Genomic DNA, 24,704 nt, shown 5'->3' on the forward strand with positions numbered 1-24,704 from the left:
CGGCAGTGAAACTGTAAACTTAATAAGTGAGTGATCAGAGACCACTGATGTAAGAGGCATGATGTCAATATTCGTGACAGCAATACCACGTGCAAGAATCAGATCCAGGGTATTTCCACTAATGTGCGTCGAGTCCCGAATGCATTGCCGAAATCCTAATGCATCCACAATTTCCACAAATGATTTGCAGAGGGGATCAGAAGGCTTATTTATCTCTCATCTTCAAGCGCTTTTCCGGGTTTGGGTCACGGGGCAACAGCTGCAGTAGAGGACCCCAGACTTCCCTTTCCCGTGCCACATTGGCCACCTCTCACTGGGGGATCCTGAGGCGTTCCCAGGCCAGTGTGGAGATATAATCTCTCTACCTAGTCCTGAGTCTTCCCCGGGGTCTCCTCCCAGATGGACGTGCCACAACAGGTGGAGGATCATCATTCCGTACGCCACGGCCGTGAGAAGCGAGCTGCACAATTCTCATCAATGTTCAAATATACTGCGTAACAAAATACCAAATTACTGTTAACACTTATTCAGACAATCATCACCTCTGATGTGTGCTGACAGCATGTGTCCCTCACCCGTCCTCCTTCACAGGCACGATGTGTCAAACCCAGGCGCGGTCCTCAGCGTCTCACAAACGAACGTCACAAGGTCGAGTTCCTGGCAATTCTGCTTGAATCACTCATGGCTTAAATGCAGAATGCCATCTCATTATCTGCTTCAGCTGAAAGTCTTTAAGTTTGCACGTGAGCATCATCCACAGGTGCTGCAAGTCATTAGGCCTGCACGTGAACATCCTCCACAAGTGCAGCCAATAATGCTGATGAGGGTGAAGGACTCTTCTGCCAGCACCTTCTCCACAGAAAAAACCCAGTTTGCATACCACCTGGAGAGCAAAGAAAAGAAAACAACACCAAAATGTCCAGTCAAACCCCCCAACACACAACACCTAAGGCTCACACAGGATTCACACAGACGTAAATAAATGAATTAAAATTCACAGCAGTTACACTGAAAAAGTAGCAGAAGTATTAGAACAGTAACAGTAAAAAAATGTTATTGAACATATGTTTTCTTTCTCTAAGATCATTTTTAGGAGTTTACTTTGCAATTATTCTGTTTTCACAGCTTTAAAGATGAATTTGAGATTTTATTTTTAGTTTTATCTGTTAATTAATGTAATTAATGTCTGTTAATTAAAGTCATGGTTTATAAACATCATTACATTTCATTTTTGATAGATATTTGATATTATTTTATTGTTTTGTATGACTTCTGTTTGTAGTTTATCAATTCCATGAAATTTCATTTTAAAACCATTTCAGAATACAGAGCACAGAGAAAGAAAACACGTCAGTCACTGTGAATGTTCCACTTCCTGTTTTATTTTCTGTAGGATTGTGGACGTGTGTGACGGGGACCAGCTGGTGGTTCTGATCCCGTTGGTTTCTGATCCGGTTTTACTGTGCAGAAGCTGCAACTTTCTCTCTGTCCAGCAGTAAAAAGTGATGGATGCTGCTGTTTTTCTTGCCGCTGCTCGCGGCTTTGATGCAGCACTCGTGTTCACCGACCAAGAAGTTTGTCTCTGTGCCGTCATCTGCAAACTCCCCCTGAGGACACAGACAGACAGACAGAGAGGCAGACAGACAGGCAGACAGACAGGTGGACAGACAGACAGGCAGACAGACAAACAGACAGACAGGCAGGTGGGCAGACAGACAGACAGGCAGACAGACAGGCGGACAGACAGTCAGGCAGACACACAGACAGACAGACAGATAGATAGACAGGCAGGCAGACAGGCAGACACACAGACATACAAACAGGCGGACAGACAGTCAGTGATTCAGCTTCATGCTTCACGTCACTGACGTGTTTTATTCACACATATGAACATTTTCTTCGAAACACTTTTCTAAACAGTCTGCTTCTTCTTTGTGTTTCCATATGACCAGACGTGACTGTGGATGTGTTGACATGAGACACGAGGACATCTGTTTTCCAGTCTGCAGGATTCACATGCTTTAGAGAACAACCAAGAGGCAGCACCGTCTAGTGGAACTTCTAAGATCATCATTAACTGGCTTTCTGTTCACTAAAATTACCCAGGTCCTGCCCATGTCATGTTTTGGCCCAGGTCCTGCCCGGTGTCATGTTTTGGCCCCGGTCCTGCCCGGTGTCATGTTTTGGCCCCGGTCCTGCCCATGTCATGTTTTGGCCCCGGTCCTGCCCATGTCATGTTTTGGCCCAGGTCCTGCCCGGTGTCATGTTTTGGCCCCGGTCCTGCCCGGTGTCGTGTTTTGGCCCCAGTCCTGCCCGGTGTCATGTTTTGGCCCCGGTCCTGCCCGGTGTCGTGTTTTGGTCCCAGTCCTGCCCGGTGTCTTGTTTTGGCCCCGGTCCTCCCCGGTGTCATGTTTTGTCCCAGGTCCTGCCCGGTGTCATGTTTTGTCCCAGGTCCTGCCTGCTGTCGTGTTTTAGCCCAGGTCCTGCCCGTTGTCGTGTTTTGGCCCAGGTCCTGCCCGGTGTCATGTTTTGGCCCCGGTCCTGCCCGGTGTCGTGTTTTGGCCCCAGTCCTGCCCGGTGTCGTGTTTTGGCCCCAGTCCTGCCCGGTGACGTGTTCTGGCCCAGGTCCTGCCCGGTATCGTGTTTTAGCCCAGGTCCTGCCTGGTGTCGTGTTTTGGCCCAGGTCCTGCCCGGTATCATGTTTTAGCCCAGGTCCTGCCTGGTGTCGTGTTTTGGCCCAGGTCCTGCCCGGTATCATGTTTTAGCCCAGGTCCTGCCCGGTATCATGTTTTAGCCCAGGTCCTGCCTGGTGTCGTGTTTTAGCCCCGGTCCTCCACGGTGTCATGTTTTGTCCCAGGTCCTGCCCGGTGTCGTATTTTGGCCCCGGTCCTGCCCACTGTCATGTTTTGGCCCCGGTCCTGCCCGGTATCATGTTTTGGCCCAGCTCTGTGTTCTTGCTGTGTACGACCCTCGCTTGTTTTTTTACTTCGTTTTTGCCACCTCCTGTGTACCTGTTTGCCCATGCTGGAACTCCGCTTGTTGTTTGACCTCTCTTCCGCCTCACGACTGTCTGTACCTCTGCCTGTTTTTGACAAAGTCATGAGTCTGCATGTGTGTCAGCCCGCCTGCCGTGCCACACCACCTCAGTTCCTGACATTCCACAGAAAATCACCTGTCTGTGTCCCCTCCTCCACCACCAGAGTCCAACACGCGCCTTCCTACTGTGACCTCCAGAGGGTGCTACAGTCGACAGGAAACATCACGCAGTGACGTTCTCTGTAACTGCAAACATTCCATTTCTTTTTATTTTGAATTGTTTGCTATTGGGTCAGTTCCTTTTTTTCAGAGCAGACTTATCTTCTCTCTCATGTCTAACATGTTTGTGTCACCACAAGGTGGTAGTGATGTTATAGGAGTGCTCAGCCAATCAGTGCGCAAACGTCAGGTAAAGAAATCTGCGGCTCGCTCACAGGTGACAAACGTGTGGAGGGTGGGGCCAGACGGAGGGGCTAAACTCCACCAAACCTTCTAACCCAGGATCCAGGACTCTGGAGAACCCTTCAGGAAGACTTTCTGATCAATTATCTCTCCAGGATGAAATCAGTATTCATTTGAAATGCAAAATCTATTTCAAATGTTGACTTAATCTCACCACTGTGTCCATTTTCTGCCCGTTGCACCAAACGTCCATCGTGTTTTTTTCTGCAGGAGCAAAGAAAAACTGATTTTAATGAACATAAAAATATTCCTGAGACAAACCAACAACAAACACAAACTACTGAGGCCACATCCACAGTGTGACGGGTTCTGATCCCTTTTCATTTCTACATGTTAACAATGACATCGGTGTTTCTGCAGCAGGTCATCGTGTGGTCAAGTCCCGCCGAGTCCTTACAAATAAAACCTCTACTTCAGATTGTAAAGAAACCAAAACCAGCTGGAACTCAAAACAAAGATCAGGTCGGGGAGAGGCTGCATCACCGCCTCCACACCCTGGACCAGCCCAGGTCCTGGTCGGCAACCACCCAGGCAGACATCCAGTCTGTCCTCACCTCTCCAAACAACCACCTACCAACTGCAGCCACGTGAGAAGTGGGCATGTCCTCCACCTCCAGTCTCTGGGGTTCTGAACCTGAGACACCTGTGTCCTGGATCCTGTCCAGAGAAACTCACCACATGGACTAAATGTCCTTCACAGTGTCAGTGATCCTCCTCATCTGAGTCTCACTAAGTAACCGTTCACCGGACACAAAGTCGGTCCAGATGAACCCAAAGATCATCCACAGAGACCTGGGACCAAAGACACCCAGTCCTCACCTGAGGACACTGGTTAGAGTCCAAGTCTGACAGTTCCAGATGGTGAGTCACCTGATCACAGAGTCCTTGAACAAACACGTGGCTGGTTGTTCTCTCTGAGGACCATCACAGTCCACTCTGTGGGGTCTCTATAGAGTCCAGAGTGTCCACTGAGCTGTCAAACACCGCTGAGTCAAAACATTCAGGGTCTCATGGCAAAATACGGCCATGTCCACATCCACCCAGTCTGTGTGCAGACGCCTGTGAGTCCACACACTGTCCACTGGTCTGAACACGGCCAGTCTCCTGGACTGACTCCTCACCGCACGTTGACACAGAGGAACGTCAGACAGAAGGACGGAGACAGAAGGGCGAGTCCTCGGCACCCTCAGTGCTACCCTGAGGACGCGTCTTCAAATACAGTTATGGCAAAAAATAAACATTTAAAAGAGCCAAAGTGCAGGTCAAAGGTCATTTCAGTGACCCTGGACATCAGGTGACTGTGAGCTGGTGTCAGACAGGAAGTAACGAACCGGCGTCCCAACGATCAGCGTCTGTCTTCCAGAACTCTGAAGTGATTCTAATCCGAACCCATTGAGTCCAGTTTTTGTTTGGAGGCTGAAGTTACAATCAATCAATCAATCACTCAGTCAATCAATCAATCAATCAATCACTCAGTCAATCCATCAATCAATCAAAAGTAGAAAAACTGGATCTGTTTTCCAGTTCAAATGGTTACCATGACACCAGATTAAAAGCTCAGAGGAGACTCTCACCCAGGACGATCCTGTAGTCGTGTCCGTCCACACTCAGCAGCCATGTCTTGGTGGTCTTGGCTCTGTTGGCGATGAAGCTCTGCAGACGTTTGCCACCCACGTCCAGAGTGTACTCATAAGCGAAGCCGCTGACGGCCTCGATGTTTACGGTGGCTCTGGTGTTTGACTTGCCGATGTGGAAGGTCTCCTTCCCCACCAGTTTGAACATCCAGTCCTTCCTGATCACTTCCTGTCAGCAAAGACCCACAGAAGACCAACACAGACAAGGAGCAATTTAAAAAGGACCAGGAGCAATTTAACAAGGACCAGGAGCAATTTTAAAAAGACCAGGGGCAATTTAAAAAGGACCAGGAGCAATTAAAAAAGAAAAAAACAGGAGCAATTTAAAAAGGACCAGGAGCAATTTTAAAAAAGACCAGGGGCAATTTAAAATTTAAAAAGGACCAGGAGCAATTTAAAAAAGACCAGGATCAAATTTTCTCCCCCTCGAACTGCCACCTTATTGTGGTGGGGGAAATTGCGTTCCCGGATGATCCTAGGAGCTACGTTGTTGGGGGCTTTGTGCCCCTGGTAGGGTCTCCCATGGCAAACAGATCCTAGGTGACGGGCCAGACTAAGGGCAGTTCAAAAGCTCCCATGACTGACACGAAATCAAGGACCGAGACGTTGCCCGGTATGGCGGAGCCGGGGCCCCACCCTGGAGCCAGGCCTGGGGTTGGGGCTCGTGTGCAAGTGCCTGGTGGTCAGGCCTTAGCCCACGGGGCCCGGCCGAGCTCAACCGGAAAGAGCGATGTGGGCCCGCCCTCCTGTGGGTTCACCACCTGCAGAGGGGGCCATGGGGGTTGGGTGCAGAGAGGACTGGGTGGCAGTCGAGGGCAGGTGACCCGGCGACCCGGTCCGCACTCACAGCCTCTGGCTGTTGGGATGTGGAACATCACCTTGCTGGGGGGGAAGGAGCCTGAGCTTGTGCGGGAGGTTGAGAGGTACTGACTAGAGGTAGTCAGGCTTACCTCCACGCACAGCTTGGGCTCTGGTACCCTCCTGGAGAGGGGCTGGATGCTCCACTTTTCTGCCATTGCACACTGGGAGAGGCGGCGAGCTGGGGTAGCATTGCTTATTGCTCCCCAGCTCAGTCGCCATGTGTTGGAGTTCACTCCGGTGAACGAGAGGGTCGTGTCCCTACGCCTTTGGGTTGGGGACAGGTCTCTCACTGTTGTCTCGGCCTATGGGCCGAGCAGCAGTGGAGAGTACCCAACCTTCTTGGAGTCTCTGGGAGGGCTACTAGATAGTGTTTGTTTAGTGATAGTGATTGTTCTCCTGGGGGACTTCAACGCCCACGTGGGCAGCGACAGTGAGACCTGGAAGGGCGTGATTGGGAAGCACGGCCTCCCCGATCTGAACCCGAGTGGTGTTCAGTTGTTGGACTTCTGTGCTAGTCACAGTTTGTCCATCATGAACACCATGTTCGAGCACAGGGGTGTCCATAAGTGCACGTGGCACCAGGACACCCTGAGTCGGAGGACGATGATCGACTTTGTAGTCGTATCAGCTGACCTTCGGCCACATGTCTCGGACACTCGGGTGAAGACAGGGGCTGAGCTGTCGACTGAGCACCACCTGGTGGTGAGTTGGATCCGCCGGGAGGGGAGGAAGCCGGTCAGACCTGACAGGCCCAAATGTATTGTGAGGGTCTGCTGGGAACAACTGGCGGAACCCTCTGTCACCAAGGTCCTTAACTCCCACCTCCGGGAGAGCTTCTCCCAGATCCCGGGGGAGGTTGGAGACATGGAGTCTGAGTGGACTGTGTTCTCCACCTCCACTGTCGATGTGGCCGCCTGCAGCTGTGGTCACAAGGTCTCTGGTGCCTGTCACGGTGGCAATCCTCGGACCCGGTGGATGCCGGAAGTAAGGGATGCGTTCAAGCTGAAGGAGGAGTCCTACTTGTCTTTGTTGGTAGGTGGGACCCCGGAGGCAGCTGACAGGTACTGACAGGCCAAGCCTGCCGCAGCCTGTGCGGTAACAGAGGCAAAAACTCGGGTCTGGGAGGAGTTTGGAGAGGCCATGGAGGAGGATTATCAGTCGGCCTCAAAGAAATTCTGGCAAACCGTCCAACGCCTCAGGAGGCGGAAGCAGCTCTCCGCAAACACTGTCTATAGTGTGGATGGGGAGCTGTTGACCCTGACTGCGGATGTTGTTGGGTGGTGGAAAGAATACTTCAAGGATCTCCTCAATCCCATTGTCACGTCTTCCAAAGAGGAAGCAGAGACTGGGGACTCAGAGGCGGATTCGTCCATCACCCAGGCCGAAGTCACCGAGGTGGTCAGAAAGCTCCTTGGTGGCAAGGCTCCTGGGGTGGACGAAATCCGTCCTGAGTACCTTAAGTCTCTGGATGTTGTGGGACTGTTCTGGTTGACACGTCTCTGCAACATCGCATGGCGGTCGGGGACAGTACCCCTGGATTGGCAGACTGGGGTGGTGGTCCCTCTGTTTAAGAAGGGGGACCGGAGGGTGTGTTCCAACTACAGGGGGATCACACTCCTCAGCCTCCCCGGTAAGGCCTATTCCAGGGTGCTGGAGAGAATTCGACCGATAGTCGAACCTCGGATTCAGGAGGAGCAGTGTGGTTTTCGTCCTGGTCGCGGCACACTGGACCAGCTCTACACCCTCCATCAGGTGCTCGAGGGTTCATGGGAATTCGCCCAACCAGTCCACATGTGCTTTGTGGATCTGGAGAAGGCGTTTGACCGTGTCCCTTGAGGTATCCTGTGGGGGATGCTCCGGGAGTATGGGGTCCGGGGTCCTTTGCTAAGGGCTATCCGGTCCCTGTACGACCACAGCAGGAGCTTGGTTTGCATTGCCGGTAGTAAGTCAAACCTGTTTCCAGTGCATGCTGGCCTCCGCCAGGGCTGCCCTTTGTCACCAGTTCTGTTCATTACTTTATGGACAGAATTTCTAGGCACAGCCAGGGTGTAGAGGGGGTCCGGTTTGGGAACCACAGAATCTCATCTTTGCTGTTTGCGGATGATGTGGTCCTGTTGGCTTCATCAAACCAGGACCTTCAGCGTACACTGGAGCGGTTTGCAGCCGAGTGTGAAGCGTCCGGGATGAACATCAGCACCTCCAAATCAGAGGCCATGGTTCTCGACCGGAAAAAGGTGCTTTGCCCTCTTCAGGTCGGTGGAGTGTCCTTGCCTCAAGTGGAGGAGTTTAAGTATCTCGGGGTCTTGTTCACGAGTGAGGGACAGATGGAGCATGAGATCGATAGACGGATCGGTGCAGCGTCTGCAGTGATGTGGTCGCTGTATTGGACCGTCGTGGTGAAGAGAGAGCTGAGTAGGGGGGCAGAGCTCTCGATTTACCAATCGATCTACGTTCCGACCCTCACCTATCGTCATGAGATTTGGCTCATGACCGAAAGAACAAAACCGCGAGTACAAGCAGCTGAGATGAGTTTCCTCCGCAGGGTGGCTGGGCGCTCCCTTAGAGATAGGGTGAGGAGCTCTGACACTTGGGATGAGCTCGGAGTCGAGCCGCTGCTCCTCCATGTCGACAGGCGCCAGCTGAGGTGGCTCGGGCATCTTTTCCGGATGCCCCATCGGGAGGAGGCCCCGGGGAAGACCCAGGACACGCTGGAGGGACTACGTCTCTCAGCTGGCTTGGGAACGCCTTGGGGTTCCCCCGGAGGAGCTGGGGGAGGTGTGTGTGGATCGGGAGGTCTGGGCGGCTTTGCTTGAGCTGCTGCCCCCGCGACCCGACTCTGGATCAAGCGGAAGAAAATGGATGGATGGATGGACAGGATCAATTTAAAAAGGACCAGGAGCAATTTAAAAAGGACCAGGGGCAATTTAAAAAGGACCAGGAGCAATTTTTAAAAGACCAGGGGCAATTTAATAAAGACTAGGAGCAATTTAAAAAAGAGCAGGAGCAGACAGGAGGCAGAGCTGGAGGTGGCAGAGCTGAAGATGTTGAGATTCTCTTTGGGAGTAACAAGAATGGACAAGATTAGGAATGAACATATCAGAGGGACAGCTCAGGTGGGACGGTTTGGAGACAAAGCCAGAGAGGTGAGATTGAGATGGTTTGGACATGTGCAGAGGAGGGACCCAGGGTATATAGGGAGAAGGATGCTGAGGATGGAGCCACCAGGCAGGAGGAGAAGAGGGAGACCAAAGAGGACGTGCTGAGGGAGGACATGCAGGTGGTTGGTGTGACAGAGGAAGATACAGAGGACAGGGTGAGATGGAAATGATTGATCTGCTGTGGCGACCCCTAACGGGAACAGCCGAAAGACAAAGAAGAAGAAGGAGCAATTTAAAAAGGACCAGGATCAATTTTAAAAAGACCAGGAACAATTTAAAAAGGACCAGGAGCAATTTAGTAAAGACCAGGGCCCGTATCTGCGAAGCAACTCAAAGTCCTCTTAAAGAGCTGAGACTGATCCCAGAGGTGTCTGAGAGCAACTCTGAGCAAGGAGGGGACAGAAACCCGTATCTTTGTCCCTGTTGGTAGTCCTAAGAGCTGTGATTGGTTGTGAACGGGAGAGGAAAAAAACAAACACACTCAGCGCTCCTAGTTATGAACGGGTAGTGAAATCAACTGATCATATAACCTGAACTGGATTAAGAAATGTGTCATTGTGAAAATAATTTAATGTCATGATGATGAAACTGAACAAAATTAAAGGAATTGTTAAACAGCCTGAAAATGTCTGAAAGAACCTCATTCACATGCCGACTGTAAAATAAAAGCGTGTGTTCAGTGTAAGTAGATAATATAATTGTAAATATGTTAAAACTACATGGATGACACAAGAAAGTGGAAACACTTATTTCCATTGTGGTCCATTTAAAAAACAATAAAAGAGCAATAAAGATAATGGTGATAATAATAGTGTAGATAATAATAATGATAAGAAGAACCGAAGCAATTTACAAATACGAGGTCTGTCCATAAAGTAATGGTCCTTTTTATTTTTATTTTTAAACTATATGGATTTCATTCATATGTTTTTACGTCAGACATGCTTGAACCCTCGTGCGCATGTGTGAGTTTTTCCACGCCTGTCAGTGACGTCATTCGCCTGTGAGCACTCCTTAGGAAGGAGTGGTCCCGCCCCCTCGTCGGATTTTCATTGTCTGGAAATGGCGGAATGAAAAGGACTTTTTTTCCATCAGAATTTTTTCAGAAGCTGTTAGAGACTGGCACCTGGAAACCATTCGAAAAATTTATCTGGCTTTCGGTGAAAATTTTACGGGCTTCACAGTCTGTTACTACAGCTTTAAGGACCCCTTTAAGGACGCTCGGAGCACCGTGCTCCGAGCTGCGATGATGCGGCACAAGCCACTGGACCGTTTCTAAACGGATGGCTCTGTGGATACGAGACCGTCGTGTGCTGGGAGGCTTCGCGCGTAAAGACCCATTTGCTTTGGAAGCGAGACAAAGGAACACCTCCGTTTCGGCGTGTCAGAAGACAAGTTTGGACATGTCTATCTGTCCTCTGACACGCCGAAACGGAGGTGTTCCTTTGTCTCGCTTCCAAAGCGAATGGGTCTTTACGCGCGAAGCCTCCGTGCGGCTTTCCATGACAAAATCTCTTGTTAAAAGTGAAATCTGACGGAAAATGGCTGATGTCCAGCTCTTGTGATAACCAGAGAAAGAGCACACGACGGTCTCGTATCCACAGAGCCATCCGTTTAGAAACGGTCCGGTGGCTTGTGCCGCGTCGTCGCAGCTCGGAGCGCGGCGCGCTGAGCGTCCTTAAAGGGGTCCTTAAAGCTGTAGTAACAGACTGTGAAGCCCGTAAAATTTTCACCGAAAGCCAGATAAATTTTTCGAATGGTTTCCAGGTGCCAGTCTCTAACATTCTGATGGAAAAAAACCCCAAATCATTCCGCCATTTCCAGACAATGAAAATCCGACGAGGGGGCGGGACCACTCCTTCCAAAAGGCGTGTTCACAGGCGAATGACGTCACCGACAGGCGTGGAAAAACTCATGCATGCACACGAGGGTTCAAGCATGTCTGACGTAAAAACATATGAATGAAATCCATATAGTTTTTGAAAAAAATAAAAAGGACCGTTACTTTATTGACAGACCTCGTACATTCAGACAGCAAATTAACATTAGAAAATTACTTAATTAACAGGAAATAAAAGGACTGAGTTCTTCTTCTAAAAACTGTTGAGGTCTAAGGTTCTAAAACATTCTGGACTCACACAACATTCAAAGTCATTACAGAAACTTTGCTTAATTTATTCCCACCCTTGAAAAATGTCAGCGATCTGTTTTACAGTATAAACACCACCCACTCTAGAGCCCGTGGATCCCCACACGCTAGTTATATTGATTAGCTTGTTGTTGTGTTTCCGCGCTGTGAGAAGCGCCAGTACGTGCTGTAACCCAAAGTGAGAACAGAGATTGTAGCACACAAACCAAGTTCTCCTCAAACAGCTGAGTTTATTCTCTGGCTGCTGACATCATTGACTGTGATATTAATAATTGTTTGTTATCGAATTTGGAATAGAACAGAATGTTCATTATTAGAATGTCATTATACAAAATGTCAGTGCAAAAAGATAAAGTAAAAACAAAACAAAAGGTATAACATCAGTCCAGCGCGCTGACAGTACAGACCTCAGGACCTCAGCGACACCCCGTCCGTACTGTCAACACGCGGGTGGGAAAAGTGAGATCATTCCTGATGATGTTTATCCCTGAACCGTCGAGCATGTTCCTGACTCAATGAAATTCAAACATACAGAGAATGTGTCTCCGTCCTCGCTGTCTTTCTGCCATCTCCTCTGTTTAAGACACTCTTAGCCTTCTTTAAAGTCCTCCTCCCTCCTCTTACCAGTTTGGCACCTCAGGAGCTCTCTTAAGGTCTAAGGTGCTTTGTGAATAATTTTTATCTTTCCAAGAGAAAATTCTAAGAAATGTCCAAGAATTTTAGGAATTCTAAGATTTTTCTTAGAATGACATCACTCAGAGCGACTTTTAGCCTCAAGCTGCTTCGTGGATACGGGACTGGGATTTTTTCCAATTTTCCAAGAGTTTTCCTGACTTTGACCTTTGACCTTGAAAACTGAATCAGTTCTTCTCTATCAGGTTATGAATCTTCTGTAAAAATGTAAAAATGATATACGAGGGCTGTCAATAAAGTATAGGTCCTTTTTATTTTTTTCAAAAACTATATGGATTTCATTCATATGTTTTTACGTCAGACATGCTTGAACCCTCGTGCGCATGCGTGAGTTTTTCCACGCCTGTCGGTGACGTCATTCGCCTGTGAGCACTCCTTGTGGGAGGAGTCGTCCAGCCCCTCGTCGGAATTCCTTTGTCTGAGAAGTTGCTGAGAGACTGGCGCTTTGTTTGATCAAAATTTTTTCTAAACCTGTGAGACACATCGAAGTGGACACGGTTCGAAAAATTAAGCTGGTTTTCAGTGAAAATTTTAACGGTTGATGAGAGATTTTGAGGTGATTCTGTCGCTTTAAGGACTTTTCACGGTGCGAGACGTCGCTCAGCGCTCTCAGCCGCCGTCGTCAGCCTGTTCAAGCTGAAAACCTCCACATTTCAGGTTCTATTGATCCAGGACGTCGTGAGAGAACAGAGAAGTTTCAAAAGAAGTCGGTTTCAGCATTTTATCCGGATATTCCACTGTTAAAGGAGATTTTTTTAATGAAAGACGCCGCGCGGACGGGTCCGCGCGGACGGGTCCGCGCGTCGGGACGCAGCCGCCGCGACACTCCGTTACAGGAAAAACACCTCTGTTGGAAGCCTTAAGGACAAGTTGGAACATGTCCTGCCTGTTAAACAATTTCTCATATACTCACTCCACTGAAAGCCATCAAAAGCCGCCTGGATTTTACAAATGGTTATCAACACGGAGGTGTTTTTCCTGTGCCGCCGCACCGCGTCGGCTGCGTCCCGACGCGCGGATCCGTGTTTTTGTTTGTTTGAGTTACAGAAAGCCTTTGATACATAGATCACACCTGATTATTGGATAAATTATGGAAGAATGGCATCAGAGGATTAGCTTATGATTGGATAGCATGTTATCTGTACAATAGGTATCAGTATGTTCACTTGGGTGGGATAAATTCTCAATTTTTGAGGTGCACTTGTGGGGTGCCCCAGGGCTCAGTCCTTGGGCCTTTGTTGTTTGTTTTTTATATTCATGACATATGTTTGGTTTCTAAGTTTGTGAGTTGCATTTTATTTGCTGATGATACAACTGTGTTTTGTAGTGGGGATCATTTTGGACAGGTTCTGGACACGATGGAGAGGGAACTACAGAAGTTTAAAGAATGGTTTGATTCAGACAAATTATCGCTTCATTTTGGTCAAACAAAGTGTATCATATTTGGAAATAAGCCCAGAAATGTATTAGTATATGATGTTGAAACTGAACTTGTAAATGAAACTAAATTTCTTGCAGTTTTCACTGACGATAACTTAAGTTGGAAAATGCATATAAATTATGTTAAATCCAAAATGTCAGAGATCATTGCCATTCTGTATAAAGCACAAGACTTCCTCCCCCCACAGTCATTAGTTACTTTATATCATTCATTACTTGTTCCAGACATGACCTACTGTATTGAAGTTTGGGGAACCGCCTACAAAACTAAGAAAAATTCAGTGTTTTTACTACAAAAGAAAGCCCTAAGAATTAATAGTAATAAACCATATCATGAGCCAACTAATCCTTTGTTTGTTTGTTTACACATTTTAAAATTTTGGGACCTGACTGATTACATCATAATACAAATTGTTTAAAGTAAAAAATAAACTTTTACCACAACATGTCCAGGACCTGTTTAAAATGAGGGAATCTAGTTATAATTTGCGAGGAACATCATTATTTCAGAAATCAAAGATTCAAATTACAGTAAAAAGTCACTGTGTTGTGTTAAAGGTGTTAATTTTTGGAATAACTGTCTGGATAACGTTAAATCATTTGGTAATTTGTTTGGCTTTAAAAGCTTCTACAAAAATCATGTAATTACTTGTTATAACAAGATGAATTAGTTTTTTTTTTTCGTTTGTTTTTGGTGCTCTGTTGTTTGCATGTTTTGAAATTTGAGTTCAGTGATTAATTTATATTTTCTATTAGTTATCACGGGTATATATATTTATATATACATTTTCATTTTTTGGTTGGGGGGGCGTTTGTAAGCTTTTGTTTCTGTCTACACCGTTTCGGGCACATGGATACGCTGTTAAATTATTTTATGAGTTTTCTTTGCTATTTTTGAGCCTGTGTGCCGAATAAATAAATTCATTCATTCATTCTAACCTGTCCATTGACGTAAACAATCCTTTTCCCGGTGGTGGTACCGTGAGCAAACTGGACTGTGTAAACTCCATCACTCAGCGCCACCTCCCACGCAGCCACCACGTCCCCGCCCAGCATCCCCGGGTCAGAGTTGGTCCTGGATCAGAGTCGGTCCTAGGTCAGAGAGGGTTTGTTGGGTCAGAGCTGGTCTTGGCTCAGAGTCGGTCCTGGCCTGGGTCAGAGAGGGTCCTGCTCATCTTAGCAGCAGGCGTCTTATGGTAAGAAGCTTAACTGCCCTCACAGTCCAGATCAATCTGGATCTGGCTGCAACTCAGTCCTGTCAAGACATTTGTTTTAACTGGTACCAGGACAAACTGTTTGGACTGAAACCAAGTCCCTGAGGACATCACAAACTTTGGTTCTGGGTCCAAAAACCACTAAGAACTACAACCCCAATTCCAATGAAGTTGGGACGTTGTGTAAAATGTAAATAAAAACAGAATACAATGATTTTCAAATCCTCTTCAACCTATATTCAATTGAATACACCACAAAGACAAGATATTTAATGTTCAAACTGATAAACTTTATTGTTTTTGTGCAAATATTTGCTCATTTTGAAATGGATGCCTGCAACACATTTCAAAAAGCTGGGACGGGGCAACAAAAGACTGCGAAAGTTGATGAATGCTCAAAGAACACCTAATTGTTATGATTGGGTATAAAAGGAGCATCCTCAAAAGGCTCAGCCGTTCACAAGCAAAGATGGGGTGAGGATCACCACTTTGTGAACAACTGCGTGAAAAAATAGTCCAACAGTTTAAGAACAATGTTTCTCAATGTTCAATTGCAAGGAATTTAGGGATTCCATCATCTACAGTCCATAATATAATCAGAAAATTCAGATTCCTGTGTGAAGAGCCTTGAGGCAACTCTGTTGTGATTTGGCGCTATATAAATGAAAATAAATTGAAATAGAGAATCTGGAGAACTTTCTACACGTAAGTGGCAAGGTCGAAAACCAACATTGAATGCCCGTGACCTTTGATCCCTCAGGCGGCACTGCATTAAAAACTGACATCATTGTGTAAAGGATCTTACCGCGTGGGCTCAGGAACACTTCAGAAAACCATTGTCAGTTAACACAGTTCGTCACTACAAGTGCAAGTTAAAACTCTACCATGCAAAGTGAAAGTCAAACATCAACAACATCCAGAAACACCGCCGCCTTCTCTGGGCCCGAGCTCATTTAAAATGGACAGACACAAAGTGGAAAAGTGTGCTGTGGTCTGATGAGTCCACATTTCATATTTGCACAAAAACAACAAAGTTTATCAGTTTGAACATTAAATATCTTGTCTTTGTGGTGTATTCAATTGAATATAGGTTGAAGAGGATTTGCAAATCATTGTATTCTGTTTTTATTTACATTTTACACAATGTCCCAACTTCATTGGAATTGGGGTTGTAGTTAACCTGGTCATGTGGTTTTGGACCCAGATGGACCTTTACGTTCTGTAGGTTCTGTAACATCAACATGATTTTAAGATCAGGACCAATGAGTCCAACCTGAACCAGAATCTGGATTACTGTCTGACTTGTCTCTGGGAAACAATAACAAAAAAGTGGTAGGTCAAAGGTCAAAACCACATCATCCGCCTGATGAACATTGTAAATATAATTCTTCGTCGATTATTTTTCTCTTTAAAAGTGGATATTTTAAACATGATACTGTTATACTGCAGTACTCAGAGGTGAGACAGTCACCATCAAGTCACTCTCAAGTCATGACTCAGCAAGTCCCAAATCATAATTAAAACCAATTGTTTGCAAGCTGACTTGAGACTTGCTGATTTATGACTTGAGAATGACATGACAGTGACTTTGTCCCACCTCTGGCAGTACTACATTGTATTGTAGAACTGCAGTGATTCATTGTTAAATTTATGGTCACAGTGCCACCCAGTGGCCAAACAAATACTGACAGTGGATTTTTAACCATTACTTAATGCATAAAGTGCACTTATTTAGATTTAATGTAAAGAAAAAAACAACAACAACAACAAAAAAATGTTTGAGACATTTTGAAGTTTTCACACTCGTTTACGTTTCGGTGGTAGCTCGTGTGACATCACTGTTCATGTGGATAAAAAAAGAACAGAACCACAGAAAATATTCTTTTCTGTGTATTCTATAAAGCTTTTATTTTTTTTTACAGTGCACAGGTACTTTATGATGTCACAAAGGATGCTCAACAAAAAGAACACATCAGCAACATTCAAACATGCATAAATGATTGTTTCATTTGGACCGAAGTTTTTGGTTCCTGTAACTGAACCCGACCTGTCAATCACACACAAAGCAAAACAGGTCACACCCCCACCTTTATAAAAAAAAAAAAAAAAAATCAGTTTGGTTTTAATTACAGTTTGACAATGTGTTTGTTAAACTGTACTGATGAAACTATTCAGCTACACCTGGGTCCAAATATATTTGGACAATTTACTGTGATGTCCAGTTTTGTCAAATGTCTCCAGCCTGGATTTGGTGTTTTTTTTTCCTGAGACTCAGTGGCGTGTCGGCGCTGTGACGGGCGTCGTCCCAGCACAGCTCCAGACACTACAGACCAAACTTCTTAAGGACTCATTGAACTGAATTACAGAAACTGCAACAGGCTGTAAAAGTGATGATGTGTGTTCAGATTCAGGACTGAGTTTCTGTCTGATCTGTTTTTTTTTTTGTATTTTAACTCAAGTTATCAATTTAAACAAAATCATAGTTTACACACAAGCCTGAAGCTTAACAGAAATATATTTTTATAGTCAATTTGACCAGTTTATCAAGTTATTTAACATGTTTGAAATGTTTTGTACTTTCCTTTAAAGTAGATTACAGCTAATCTGACCAAATTAACAAGCAACCGAACAGCATTTTAATGTTTTTTTTTTTTAACTGGATGTAAACAGGTCGATTTACTAATATTTTCCTTTTTTTTCAAATAATTCTTTGGCATTTTACAAATTAAGTGATTGACAAAACAAACAAACAAACAAACAAAACAAACAAAAAACACCTAAAATAACAGAATAACTCAGAAAAAGTCAGAATTACTGACACAAAAATTTAAGGACAAATTTTAAAGATCTCAAGAAAATGAATTTTTTTTTATCATTAAATGTTTACGAAAACACTCGAAATGCTTCAAAGAGAGAGAACAAAACAGACTCAAAATGTGACAGTTAGTTGTATGTTTTGATGAATTTGGTCACTCGTCTCGAGGGGACGGACATGAGAATGAAATCACTGAAGACAGACGGATTCTAATCCTAGAAAACTTGTCAGATTCAGGCTCCGGTCTCACATGTGCCTTCTGACAAACTGCAGAGGATGGCGGTGATGTCTCTGGTGGCTTCCCTCAGCTGTCCCCTCCTTGGACAGTCACCTGGGTTTGGCGCACGCGCTGCGCCTCGGTACGTTTGTGCTTCTTAAAGATGGAAATGTTCATGTCTTCACCTCCTGACTGACGACTTGCTCTAAATTCATCACTTGGTCACATTTTCTGTCTGTATTCATGATTTTTCACTGTTTGAAAACATTTGGTTTTGTTGTCCAATAACTTTGGACATTTTAATATTATGATTATATTTATTTCTAAATATGTTTTAAAATTTGTCCTTGAAATCCGGGCGTCTGTTCTTCTGACCAGGACAACATGAAGTGGACCAGCCAAGGTTCTGTGATGATTCTGCCCGGTTCAGTTCGTGCAGCGAGCACCTCGCGGAGACCTTTGTGGGGGCGGAGTCAGAGGATGCGGCAGCGTCTCTTCTTCTTCTTGCCGCTCGGCCCGTTTTTGTCTTTGCTCTCGGACATTTTCTTCTTGCGGACCTCACGCATGAGGTCGAAGAACACCTGAGGGACAGGAGAGGGCGGAGACACCTTTAAACCCACCCTAAACTACGCTAACTCACGGTAAACGGTCTCAGTGTACCTTGTCCACGTTGGCGCGCGTCTTGGCCGAGGTCTCCACGTACGGCACGCCCCACTCAGACGCCCTCGCCGCTGCCTCGTCACCAGACACCTGGCGCCGCTCCTCCAGGTCGGACTTGTTCCCAACCAGCAGCAGAGGGATCACGTCCTCCTCCTTCACCCGCAGGATCTGCTCCCTGACGCAAGACATTTCAAAATAAAAGCTCTGCCGTCACCATGACAACCACACACACATCCTGCCATCAACACAACGCGAGCGCCGTGACAGCGGCTTCCTGCCTTTTACGTTCAGGTTCTGGATCTGAAAGAGCAATCAGGTTTCAAACCAGTTTAACTGGACTGCTGCTGAACTGGATTTAACAGCACTAAATGTCTTTAGCGGATGTGTTTTGGGACTCAGATGTGGGACCTGAACTCGGACGTGGCGGTGAAGGACTCGTGCTCCGTGATGGAGAAGACCAGCAGGAAACCTTCACCGCTGCGGAAGTAGTTGTCTCTGATGGCGGCGTAGTCCTCCTGTCCCGCTGTGTCCAGGATGTCAATCTGGACGTCCTCACCATCCAGCACCACCTTCTTCCTGTAGCTGTCGGCTTTGGTGGGCTCATAATCCTCCACAAACTGCAACCACAAAACACCAGTGTGACACTTGAGGTAAAAATGGGCGGAGCTTCCCTTGAAAAGAAGCTGTTTTGCAGTCGCACCTCGTCATACATGAACTGCAGCGTGAGGGCGCTCTTTCCCACGCCGCCGCTGCCCACCATGATCACTTTATGCAGAACCAGCGACGCCTGGCTCTTGTTCTTGCTGGAGGCCATGACAGCTCGTAGCCCCGCCCACTCGCTGAAGTCCTGCCGATCAAAAAAAAAAAAAACACCACCACGTGTCTGAAATTTAAAAAAAAATATTATTCTGAAATCTGTTCCAGTGGATTCACGGCAGGAACAGCCAGGGTGAACCAGGGGTGGGGTGGTCCTGTTGATCGTCTCAGAACCAATCAATTCTCAGAACCAAAATGAAAATGATGTTGTTATATTTCACTTCTCGGGATGTAATCTTTACTGTTTTACTTGTTGAATGTTAATTCAAGCCCCCCCAGCAGACTTTTCTAGAGCCCCCCCCGGAATCTGCTGCACACTCTGACTTTATTTCTGTATGCACAAAAAAATTTATGGACAGTCTGAACTGAAAGAGGAGATTGATAGACCAGCCCCTGCGACAGGGTGCAGAGCCACATCACAAGATACACAACATCCACCAGTGACGGCGCTCACCGATACCGACATTGATACATTTATGTTCTTAATCCTGCTTATATGCTTATATTTAAATACTTTCAGAATTTATAGTGTGTGTTTGTGTGCAACTCATCTTTTTAATACTTTAGTTGTTCTTCTTAATGTTTGTTGGATTTAGTATTTTCTTTTGCACATTTTCACCTCAGTGTGCTGTTCTATTTTTAGCTTCTGTTTTAGCCATGCTAACGCAGAATTTGAAAGAAAATGAAGACCAATTATGTTTGTAAAATGCCGCGGCTGTCCTGTTCTTGTTTGTTGCGTTGTCTTGCCGACTCTCACAGTGCAGAAATGTAACAAATGTCTTATACTGGTACATTGATGCTCAAAAGGAGTGAAAGCATAAAAGCAGTATTGGAAATTTATTTTTAAGGGAGTATCTGCCTTCCATTGCAAACATAATTCCGTATATGGGTGCTTAAACACAATGCAATTTTTAAAAACTTTTGGCTATATATATATGTAATTTTCATATCTTAAAAATGTGAAAACTAACTCAAAAACTAACCCCAGATCCAGATTCAGAACCCAAATTACCCAGTGATACCATGATCAGGTATACTGTAGATCTGTAATGTGAGGGTTCCCCGAAAAGTTCCCTGGCACACTATCCCCAAAGCCACACACCACTAACCCCAGGCAGCCTCTTCTCCCTCGAGGACCCAGGGTGTAAACAGGCCCACCAAACACGCATCAAGAGACCATGTCCACACTGTGAGATACCGTCTGGGGGAGATGTACCAGGGAGTACCTCAGGCATCTGCCCCAGAGTCCCTCTAGTCATTAACCCCCACACACACACACACATACATACACACAGTACACTGACTGTTTTGAAGAGTGGGGTTGGGTTTCAGGCCATCTAAAACCAGTTTTGAACAGGACAGTTTTTGCCTTGGTAAAGAAGATGCATATGGGACATCTAGATAAGGTCCCATAGTTCCCCCCAGTCCCCCACATGACCAGATGTCTAAAATGAAATTAAAGTGCAGAGAGGTGAGTTGAAGCACAGCCCCCAACGCCCAACAACCAACCGTCCCACCAACCCAACATCAGGACCAGGGGACCCCACAGATGGAAACCCAATGGAACCACCAAGGACCTGAGAGAAGCTCCGAGCACTGCACCCACCATCACACCAAACTCCAAGGAGACCCCAAAGACTCCACCCCAGAGTGGCCCAGCTCTGCCCCTCAGCCGGGCAACCGTGTGGGGCACGGGTCCACCCACTCAGGCTTTTAATAACATAAAAAAGTTAAATTTATCAATATTTATATCATAAGAAGTAAATGGCACTCATTACACCGGCATTTATGCTGTGTGGCTCCGCCTGTTTATGTAGCTCCACCCTAAATTTAACAGCAATAATCATGTAAATGAAGAAGAAGCATTCTGAAGTTTGACTAATATAAAAAAAAGACATTTTAGCAATATTTTTGGTAGAATTTTACGAACAATTTGATTGACTGAGTGACCAAAACTCATGAGTTTTGAATAATAACTGATCCTATGACATTTGATGTTTTTATTTTTCTGCAGGACACATTTAAAGCTGATTTGTCAGCTGACAGTTTGTGAAACCTGAGATGTTGATTTTATCAGTTTTAAGGCGTCAAGCAGAAAAAACACAGACGGCAAACAAACCGGTGTGTGTGTGTGTGTGTGTGTGTGTGTGTGTGTGTGTGTGTGTGTGTGTGTGTGTGTGTGTGTGTGTGTGTGTGAAGAGACCACTGAAGGTAAGATCCGATTCAGAGACACGCGCACTCAGCACCGACTCCGAGCATGTTGGGAATTACGACAGGGCGTCAAAACGCCAATTAACGTCCTCTCACACCAAAAGGATTACAAACAAAAAGAAGAGTTCACGCTGTCGACAACCAAACAAAAGCAGGGGGCGGAGCCTCCAGCACACGTTTCCAAGGGCGTTTGTGATTTTGTTATTTTCTCACAGAGACAGAATAACGTCCAGACCGGGGACACGTCCATCTGTGACAGGAAAGAAAAGCTTTTTACAGAAATCCATGTTTCAAACACAGATGTTGGTCAAATAACCACAAGAAACCAAAAGTCCCTGTTAACGCCTTAAATCATTCAACCAGAAGACAAAAGATTGGCCAGTTTGTTAAAGTAGAGCTTTGATAATGTTAACTCCTGGTCAATTAACAATAATAAGAAATAACGGCAAATGTCGCCTTGTTTCAAAGTGGTGAGAAATAAAAACACTCAAAGAGGAACCTGGAAACTGTCAAACAGCTGGTATTGCTCTTCCCGGTTCCCGCCTCTAACTGAACACGCGCATCTGATTGGAAAATGGCAGCCAGGAGCGCTTCCTATTGGCTGTGTGAGGTGTCATTCAGCGCGCTGAGCTGATAACTCGCCAGGAAACGGGAGAGAAGCTTTTTTTCCACCAACAGGAATTCGCTAAAAAACGAGCCCGTGCCGATTAGAAGTGACTACAGAAGCTTTTAAAGTTCGCCGAAGACTCATAGAGTGACACTCTCACCTGTTAACGCGTCTTTATGTCGCTCATACAAAAAACCGCCATCCAACTTTTCCAAAGAACACGCAGGAGACACCGCCCCGCCCCCAGGCCGAGCAAAGATCGTCAGTGAGGCGGACAGGGCTCACTCTGCAGCAAACCACACAGAACTCTCACACCGCAGCCAAAACACACAGAGCACCCACTCTGCAGCAAAATACAAAGAGCGCCCACTCTGCAGCCAAAACACGAGTTCTCACACCGCAGCCAAAACACACAGAGCGCCCACTCTGCAGCAAAACACACAGAGCGCTCACTCTGCAGCAAAACACACAGAGCGCTCACTCTGCAGCAAAACACATAGAGCTCTCACTCTGCAGCAAAACACAAAGAGTACCCACTCTGCAGCCAAAACACACAAGCACTCACTCTGCAGCAAAACACAAACATCGTCCACTCTGCAGCAAAACACACAGAGTGCTCACTCTGCAGCAAAACTGAAAGAGCGCCCACTCTGCAGCAAAATACAAAGAGCGCCCACTCTGCAGAAAAACACAAAGAGCGCCCACTCTGCAGCCAAAACACAACGAGTTCACTCTGCAGCAAACCACACAGAACTCTCACACCGCAGCCAAAACACACAGAGCGCCCACTCTGCAGCAAAACACAAAGAGCGCCCGCTCTGCAGCCAAAACACATAGAGCTCTCACTCTGCAGCAAAACACACAGAGTGCTCACTCTGCAGCAAAACACAAAGAGCGCCCACTCTGCAGCAAAATACAAAGAGCGCCCACTCTGCAGCCAAAACACGAGTTCTCACACCGCAGCCAAAACACACAGAGCGCCCACTCTGCAGCAAAACACACAGAGCGCTCACTCTGCAGCAAAACACACAGAGCGCTCACTCTGCAGCAAAACACATAGAGCTCTCACTCTGCAGCAAAACACAAAGAGTACCCACTCTGCAGCCAAAACACACAAGCACTCACTCTGCAGCAAAACACAAACATCGTCCACTCTGCAGCAAAACACACAGAGTGCTCACTCTGCAGCAAAACACAAAGAGCGCCCACTCTGCAGCAAAATACAAAGAGCGCCCACTCTGCAGAAAAACACAAAGAGCGCCCACTCTGCAGCCAAAACACAACGAGTTCACTCTGCAGCAAACCACACAGAACTCTCACACCGCAGCCAAAACACACAGAGCGCCCACTCTGCAGCAAAACACAAAGAGCGCCCGCTCTGCAGCCAAAACACATAGAGCTCTCACTCTGCAGCAAAACACACAGAGTGCTCACTCTGCAGCAAAACACAAAGAGCGCCCACTCTGCAGCAAAATACAAAGAGCGCCCACTCTGCAGAAAAACACAAAGAGCGCCCACTCTGCAGCCAAAACACAACGAGTTCACTCTGCAGCAAACCACACAGAACTCTCACACCGCAGCCAAAACACACAGAGCGCCCACTCTGCAGCAAAACACAAAGAGCGCCCGCTCTGCAGCCAAAACACATAGAGCTCTCACTCTGCAGCAAAACACACAGAGCGCTCACTCTGCAGCAAAAACACAAAGAGCGCCCACTCTGCAGCAAAAACACACAGAACTCTCACACCACAGCCAAAACAAACAGAGCTTTCACTCTGCAGCCAAAACACAGAGCGCCCACTCTGCAGCCAAATCACACAAGCGCTCATTCTGCAGCAAAACACAAAGAGCGCCCACTCTGCAGCCAAAACACAAAGAGCTCTCACTCCGCAGCCAAAACACAAAGAGCGCCCACTCTGCAGCAAAAACACACAGAACTCTCACACCACAGCCAAAACAAACACAGCTCTCACTCTGCAGCCAAAACACAAAGAGCGCCCACTCTGCAGCCAAATCACACAAGCGCTCACTCTGCAGCAAAACAGAAAGAGCGCTTACTCTGCAGCCAAAACACACAGAGTGCTCACTCTGCAGCAAAACACAAAGAGCGCCCACTCTGCAGCAAAAACACAAAGAGCTCTCACACCGCAGCCAAAACACACAGAGCGCCCACTCTGCAGCAAAACACAAAGAGCGCCCGCTCTGCAGCCAAAACACATAGAGCTCTCACTCTGCAGCAAAACACACAGAGCGCTCACTCTGCAGCAAAAACACAAAGAGCGCCCACTCTGCAGCAAAAACACACAGAGCGCTCACTCTGCAGCAAAAACACAAAGAGCGCCCACTCTGCAGCAAAAACACACAGAACTCTCACACCACAGCCAAAACAAACAGGGCTTTCACTCTGCAGCCAAAACACAAAGAGCGCCCACTCTGCAGCCAAAACACAAAGAGCGCCCACTCTGCAGCAAAAACACAAAGAGCTCTCACTCCGCAGCCAAAACACAAAGAGCGCCCACTCTGCAGCAAAAACACACAGAACTCTCACACCACAGCCAAAACAAACAGAGCTCTCACTCTGCAGCCAAAACACAAAGAGCGCCCACTCTGCAGCCAAATCACACAAGCGCTCACTCTGCAGCAAAACAGAAAGAGCGCTTACTCTGCAGCCAAAACACACAGAGTGCTCACTCTGCAGCAAAAACACAAAGAGCGCCCACTCTGCAGCAAA

General features: G+C 46.7%; 2 protein-coding genes across 3 annotated transcripts; both read right to left on the reverse strand.

The window, feature by feature from the left end:
- Positions 1 to 1,384: 1,384 nt before the first annotated feature.
- Positions 1,385 to 14,489, reverse strand: LOC117518563 (fas apoptotic inhibitory molecule 1-like). Its single transcript, XM_034179728.1, has 4 exons — positions 14,373 to 14,489; positions 5,073 to 5,301; positions 3,653 to 3,702; positions 1,385 to 1,607 (listed from the first exon to the last, which is right to left on the reverse strand). The coding sequence occupies exons 1-4, from the start codon at positions 14,487 to 14,489 to the stop codon at positions 1,458 to 1,460; spliced, it is 546 nt and encodes a 181-aa protein (XP_034035619.1). The 3' UTR covers positions 1,385 to 1,457.
- A 2,067-nt stretch (positions 14,490 to 16,556) lies between these two features.
- On the reverse strand, positions 16,557 to 22,239 carry LOC117518554 (ras-related protein ralB-B-like). Of its 2 annotated transcripts, none has more exons than XM_034179707.1 (5): positions 22,134 to 22,239; positions 19,040 to 19,186; positions 18,748 to 18,956; positions 18,340 to 18,514; positions 16,557 to 18,260 (listed from the first exon to the last, which is right to left on the reverse strand). In XM_034179707.1, the coding sequence occupies exons 2-5, from the start codon at positions 19,151 to 19,153 to the stop codon at positions 18,153 to 18,155; spliced, it is 606 nt and encodes a 201-aa protein (XP_034035598.1). In that variant the 5' UTR covers positions 19,154 to 19,186; positions 22,134 to 22,239; the 3' UTR covers positions 16,557 to 18,152. The 2 variants fall into 2 exon arrangements, with proteins under 2 accessions (XP_034035598.1, XP_034035605.1); XM_034179714.1 differs by having other exon boundaries at positions 19,040 to 19,183; positions 22,131 to 22,162.
- Positions 22,240 to 24,704: the final 2,465 nt, after the last annotated feature.

Source organism: Thalassophryne amazonica, chromosome 1 (genome assembly GCF_902500255.1).
Source record: "Thalassophryne amazonica chromosome 1, fThaAma1.1, whole genome shotgun sequence".
NCBI classification, from domain to species: Eukaryota; Metazoa; Chordata; class Actinopteri; order Batrachoidiformes; family Batrachoididae; genus Thalassophryne; species Thalassophryne amazonica.

Coding starts and splice junctions, on each gene's coding strand:
- LOC117518563 (XM_034179728.1), bottom strand. CDS start 14,489: ATGCTGGGCGGGGACGTGGTGGCTGCGTGGGAGGTGGCGCTGAGTGAT. Junction 5,302..14,372: donor TTGTTTACGTCAATGGACAG/GTTAGAATGAAT, acceptor CTTTGCTGACAG/GAAGTGATCAGGAAGGACTG. Junction 3,703..5,072: donor CGACTACAGGATCGTCCTGG/GTGAGAGTCTCC, acceptor TTGCTCCTGCAG/AAAAAAACACGATGGACGTT.
- LOC117518554 (XM_034179707.1), bottom strand. CDS start 19,153: ATGGCCTCCAGCAAGAACAAGAGCCAGGCGTCGCTGGTTCTGCATAAA. Junction 18,957..19,039: donor TGCAGTTCATGTATGACGAG/GTGCGACTGCAA, acceptor TTGTGGTTGCAG/TTTGTGGAGGATTATGAGCC. Junction 18,261..18,339: donor CGCGCGCCAACGTGGACAAG/GTACACTGAGAC, acceptor CCTGTCCCTCAG/GTGTTCTTCGACCTCATGCG.